A 6,000-nucleotide genomic window follows, 5' to 3' on the forward strand; every position below is an offset into this window, starting at 1 on the left:
ATGACCTGGGCGAACGTAAATAGTAGCGAAGGTGATCATGATAGACTTGAAATATAAGGTAGTGATTATATGCTCTGGGAGGTGAGGAATGGAACAAATGTGATTGCGATGAGGTATGTGATTTCGAAAACCTACTGCTACGCCTCCATTTGCCCGTAATGCTGGTGCTGTGTTGTCGTGACGCACAAGCGTATAACGAGGAATGCTACATGAGGTGGTTTTCGTAAGAAATGTCTCGTTCAACAAGAAGGCTGAGATGTGTTCCTCAAGTAAAAGTGCTTCAAATAAAGTTTTATTCTTGGGCAGAGAGCGGATATTAAGGAAGAGAAAGACTAAATCCATAATGTACAGAGTTAGACGGCTGTTTCTTGTGGAGAAGTATGGAAATGGACGTAGTTGTTCGTATAAGTGGCGTAGAAGTTAACGTTGAAAACAGATTTAGCGGCCTTGGTGAGTTGCTGTAGAATGTGATTGCGCTGAAAGGGATGGATGTTCTGTAAAGCGACAGTTAAAAATTGAAGGAGTTGTTGAATGGTAACTGGATCGGTAGTTTGTTGGCTGGGAGGAGGTGAAGAGTCTGGGATACGGAGTGGAACTACTAAATGTGGGTGTTGTTGGTCAGGTTGTGGTTTATTCTTGCACTTATAGCTGTAGGCCGGATGTTGGTCGTGGCAGGTTGGACATTCGGGTGGCCGTTCGAGATTCCGACAAGTGCGTGTTTGATGAGGGCCTGCACAATAACCACAAACTGGTGGATTCTTGCAACTAGCTGTGCTATGATCACTGTAAGTTTGGCAATTTTCGCAACGCACAGGAAGAGGAGCAGGCGAGCGTGAGGGTTCGAACCTGTGCCGACGATAATAGATGTAAGCGCCAGTAGTAAGCAATGAATCTATTGTATTTTGTGAGGCAGTGAGTACACGTACCATATATGTAGGACCAGCATTATTACGTATACGCATGACTTTATAGATGGTGTGACCTGCGAGTTGGAGTTCTTCTTGTATCTCATTGTCAGAATAGGATGGGTCGACCCCTCGGATGACGACAGATAGGAAAGGTGGACGTCTAGGTGGCGGTGGTTGCTTCTGACGTGCAGAAGAAAGAGTGGTAATGGTAGCATTTTTACCAAAGATTTCGAAAGAAGCCTTGTTCCTAACTGTGATGGCAAACTGTGGATCTGTGGATTTTAGGATATAACCATTTCTAGTTTTGACTACTTCTGTGAGTGGTATACTTGGAAGATATTTCCGAAGTTGTAGGGTAATGAACTTTTCGTTACTGAATTTAGTGTCGAAATGCTGGAGAAGGAAGGAGTGAAGTATAGGTTCAGGAGGTTGGTTTGTGATCGAGTGTTGAAATTGAGGAGTAACGGTAGTGCTTCTGTCTCCGGTTTCCATGTCTGAAGGTTCTGAAGTATTGTCTCTGTGTGGTTTCTTGGCCTGATGATGAGGTTGTTTAATAGTTTCTGAATAGAGTTGCTGCTGCCTTGGAGACCTGGATCTAGTGGACACATTTGAAGCAGTGGATGCAGTTGAACTGCCCGACTGCGATCGCTGTCTAGTGCCCTTATCCTTTCTTTTGACCACTGTCGTGGTCGAAGCGGACGGAGTGACGAAAACAGGGGGTAAGCCAGAATGGCGTCCATTCCCCAAGGATCCAGTAGGAGCATCTGAATCTCCCATCCCAAGAAACCAGTGGGCTGGAATACCGTAACGCAGTACAATGAATATATGAGTGATGAAGTGGGAGTTGACAAAAGATAATGAAGGTGGGACAACCCGTTTGGATAGTTGTCCAGGGGGGGACAGGTCCCCTGACTCGATCTGTAAAACCAGCTGCCCTTGGCTTGATGAGTCTGGCAGACGGTTTTCGAGAAAGAGGCAGTGAGAAAAGCCCAGGATGAGGAAAAGGAAGGATATAACAAAACTCGTCACCATACAAGTGGTGGCGCTTCAGAGCAGAACTCTGGGAAAGTATGAACACAAACGGTTTTTTTTTTTTTTTAGAGTGGTGGGTAGTAACAGTACTTTACTTATTGTGTTGGAAGGTGATGGACATAAATTTAAGTACAACATTTGTTAATTGGTAAAGAACTTGGAATCAATGGGTGTAAAGAAACGGCCACTAGAGGGTTTCGCCCTCTCTCTTGGCCAGGGGTGTAGGAGCATCAATTATTCTTTATTAAACTCATAGTTGGGTAAGGAGCTGTGAAACAATCATTGTTATTATACACTAACAAAAAATCAAAAAATAAAGATATTAAACAACAATAACATTAATAATATATCAATAATACCAAACTAGTAATGAAAGGTGCACATAGAAAAATATAACAAAAGGTGCGGAAAAAAAACTGAAACTAATGAATAACGTAGAAAATGCATAAATGGATAAATGATGATGAGTGAGGTGCTCGTAACGCCACAACACAACATATAGATGTTAGTACAAACAAATGCAGATTAATCTTCTGTCCTGGGGCGTCTCAGGACTGATGAGAAACATGGGGTAAGCCCAGATTAGTGTTGTAGAGAGACAAGTGCTATGATGGAAAAAGATGCGGGAGATGTTGATGGATGAGTTGGTGACGGAAAAAGATGGCATGATGGTGATCTGCTGGAAGGGTGCGGATGTATATGGAAAGCAAAACGCTGAGTGGTGTATAGCAGTACTTAGATGGAGATTCTTGTTGTAAATCAGTAAATATGGTGTCAAGAAAGATATCTTTACGATCATGGAGACTGGTAGCTATGAACTTATGACGCAATTGTGCTATGTGTTGAACAAGCGGAGGAAAGGTAATTTTTTCATACAAGTCAGTATTATGATACGGAAGTTTGATCCTAAATGCAAGACGAATGGCATGTCTCTCTAGAATTTCAAGCCTATTGTAAAATTTCGGAGGCGCTGAACACCAGGCTATGTGTCCAAATGTAAGTATACTCCGCATAAATGCTTTGTATGTGTTAAGCAATAATTTGGAATTTAGACCCCAGGTCTGGCCAACCAGACGACGAAGAAGTTGTAAACGGTTCTTTGCTTTGATAGCAAGTTTCTGAAGGTGGGGTGTCCATCGCAACTTACTGTCAAAAATGATTCCTAAGTATGTGACAGTTTTTGCTGGCTGAAGAAAGTGATCTCCCACACGTATTTGTAATAAATTTGGATTTCTTCTAACTTTGCTGCGGCATTTAGGAGGTAAAATAACGAGTGATTGTGTTTTGTCTTCATTAACTGAAAGTCTCCATTTACTACACCAATTCAGAAAGCTAGTAATTGTTGTCTGTAAGTTTGTATTAATCTGCTGTATTGTGTTTCCCAGTGTAAGAAAAGCTGTATCATCAGCATATTGAAAGAGATAAGTGTTCGGTGATGGAGATGGTAAATCGGAAGCATAGAGTATGTACAAAAGAGGAGATAGACTAGAGCCTTGCGGTACTCCTGTGTATGGGAAGACTGGATGTGATAATGAGTTGTTTATGCTGACATAGGCTATTCGGTTGAGTAGAAAAGAAAATATGACTCGGAGGTATGTAACAGGAAGACCCAGTTTAAGAAGTTTATAAAATAATCCATAATGCCAAATCCGATCAAAAGCTTTTTCCAGATCCATTAAAACGAGACATGACGGAAGAGACTTATTATAATGATTGGTAATAATGGTAGTTAGACGAAGTAGTTGATCATTTATGCTATAATGAGGTCGAAATCCAGTTTGATGGAGAGGTAGAAGTTGTAGTTCCATAATGTATGGGTGTAAACGAGATACGAGTATTTTTTCAAAGACTTTACCTAACGTGGAAGTTAACTGGATTGGACGATAGGATTGTACGGAATGCGATGGTTTGTTGGGTTTCAGAAACATACAGACTTTAGATACCTTCCAGTCAAGAGGATAGAAACCAGTTCTAAGCATAAATGTATATATCGATGCTAGAAATATGAAAAAATTGACCGAACATTCCTTAAGTAATCTGTAAGTTATTTGGTCAAAGCCTGGGGCAGTACTACGTTTCCGCTTGATGATGGACTGTATCTCCGCGGAGGTGATTTCACGAGTCAAAGGATTATCCGCTTCCAAAGTGTGCTGGATGGAAGGTTGAAGTAATTGTGCAATTGCCTCTTCAGAAACTCTAGGGCTGAATTGATGTGTGCAAGGCGAAGGTGTAAATACTGACTGAAGATGGGTGGCTAAAGCGTCTGCTTTATCTTTATCTGTATCTAAAGATTGATTATCCTGTATGAGAGGATAAGATGAACTAACTGTCTGTCCAGTTAGAAGATGAAATTTCTTCCAGTATTTAGTGGGATGTGACTCTGTATTCAATTCATTGCATGCTTTGCTCCAGGTAAGCCGTTTATGAGCAACAATATAGTTATGAACTGTCCTTTGCCATCGTCTTGCTTGAGTCAAATACTCTGGATTCCGTGTTTGTTCGTATTTTCGAAAGTAAGTGCGAGACTTTTTGACGAGAGCCAAGTACTGCGGAGGTAGCATAGGTTGGTATGTTTTGCCTCGATATGTAGGTATGTTTTTGTTGGCGCTGCTGGTGATAGCTGTGCTAATGCTATGGACGGTATTATTAAGGTCGGTCTCTGATGTCGGTGGTACAAAGGAGGCAAGAGCAATATCTATATCAGTACGAAACTGATCCCAGTTCGCCTTGTCGTATAACATGATAGTTCTCATAGTTAATTCAGATAGCTGTTGTCTCTGATGGTTGATAACGACTTTCACCGGAAGATGGTCGCTGCCGATACAATCTAGTACATGTATGTTGCATTTATCGACCATAGAGGCAGTGCTAATAACAACATCGGGTGTAGTCTGACTGCTTGGTCGTGTATGTTTGGGCAATTGATGGACATGCCCATTTAAATTAAGAGTGACTTGATCGAAAAACTCATCTTTATCACGGGCAGAGCGACTGTGAATATTAACGTCGGCTAATATAACAAGATGTTTAAAGTGATGAAACAAATAGGTGAAGAAGGCAAGAGGAATGATATGACCTGGTCGAACGTATATTGTAGCTACTGTTAATATAAGCTGCGGAACGTAAACTGTTGTCACTAGGTGTTCCGGTAACTGCATATGCTGCGGAACAGAGTTGCATCTATAAGTGAGTTTATTACGAACTCCAATTGCAACGCCACCTTGGGCTCGGACGTTATTGTCTGCGTAATCGTAGCGAAGAAATTGATATCGAGGAAATCGGACATAAGTAGCAGGTTTGAGTGCAGTCTTATTTAGTACAAATAAATCGATATTTTCCTCCAACAGTAACTGCTCAAATAATATTCGATGTTGCGCTAAAGAACGAATGTTCAGAAAAAGAAGTGTAAGAGCCATATTCATACACAAAATTACGGAGTTAAACTGCTGTGTCTCGTGGAGCAATATGGAAATGAACGTATGGTCCAGAATATGTAGCATATAAGTTAACTTGAAATATAGCGGAGGCTGCTGCTATAACGTGGTCTAGTATAAGTTGACGTTGGAATGGGAAAATATTTTGTAATATGAGTGTTATGTAGCGGAGGAAGTTTTCCACAATAAGAGGAGAGGTGATAGACTGTGACAAAGACACGTTAGAATCTATGGTACGTAGCGGTACCGTCATCTCCGGGTGGTCAGGAGTTGGGTTCGGTTTGCCTTTACATTTATAACTATATGTTGGGTGCTTGTCACTGGAACAGGTCGAGCATAGAGGTGGTTTTCCCGTATTCGGACACTCTTTAGTATCATGGTTGCCAGCACAGTAGCCGCATTTTACGACATTTGGACACTTAGCCGTTATATGTTGGTTATACACCTGGCACTTTTCACATCTAATGGGAAGAGGGAGGCTTGTTCGGGATGGTTCCACCCTATGACGCTTCTTAAATATGTATGCGCCATCTTGTAACAAGGCATCGATGGAGGATTGAGAGGTAGTCAGGACTCTCACCATATATGTTGGACCGTTATTATTTCTGATACGAATACATTTGGTC

The 6,000-nt window shown here is 41.4% G+C and overlaps 1 protein-coding gene across 1 annotated transcript; it reads right to left on the reverse strand.

The window, feature by feature from the left end:
- Window positions 1-2,170: 2,170 nt before the first annotated feature.
- LOC145682743 (uncharacterized) lies at window positions 2,171-5,356 on the reverse strand. The gene is made up of 2 exons (XM_081754128.1): window positions 3,964-5,356; window positions 2,171-2,235 (listed from the first exon to the last, which is right to left on the reverse strand). The coding sequence occupies exons 1-2, from the start codon at window positions 5,354-5,356 to the stop codon at window positions 2,171-2,173; spliced, it is 1,458 nt and encodes a 485-aa protein (XP_081610254.1).
- Between the last annotated feature and the right edge of the window lie 644 nt (window positions 5,357-6,000).

Source organism: Thermobia domestica, chromosome 4 (assembly GCF_964235325.1).
Source record: "Thermobia domestica chromosome 4, izTheDome1.hap1.1, whole genome shotgun sequence".
Taxonomy (NCBI): domain Eukaryota; kingdom Metazoa; phylum Arthropoda; class Insecta; order Zygentoma; family Lepismatidae; genus Thermobia; species Thermobia domestica.

Bases quoted from the DNA above. Each gene is read 5' to 3' on its own strand.
- LOC145682743 (XM_081754128.1), bottom strand. From the start codon at position 5,356: ATGGCTCTTACACTTCTTTTTCTGAACATTCGTTCTTTAGCGCAACAT. The intron at 2,236-3,963 runs GTTCGGTCAATT...ATTTTTTGTTAG, and splicing joins TTACAGATTACTTAAGGAAT to TGTATAATAACAATGATTGT.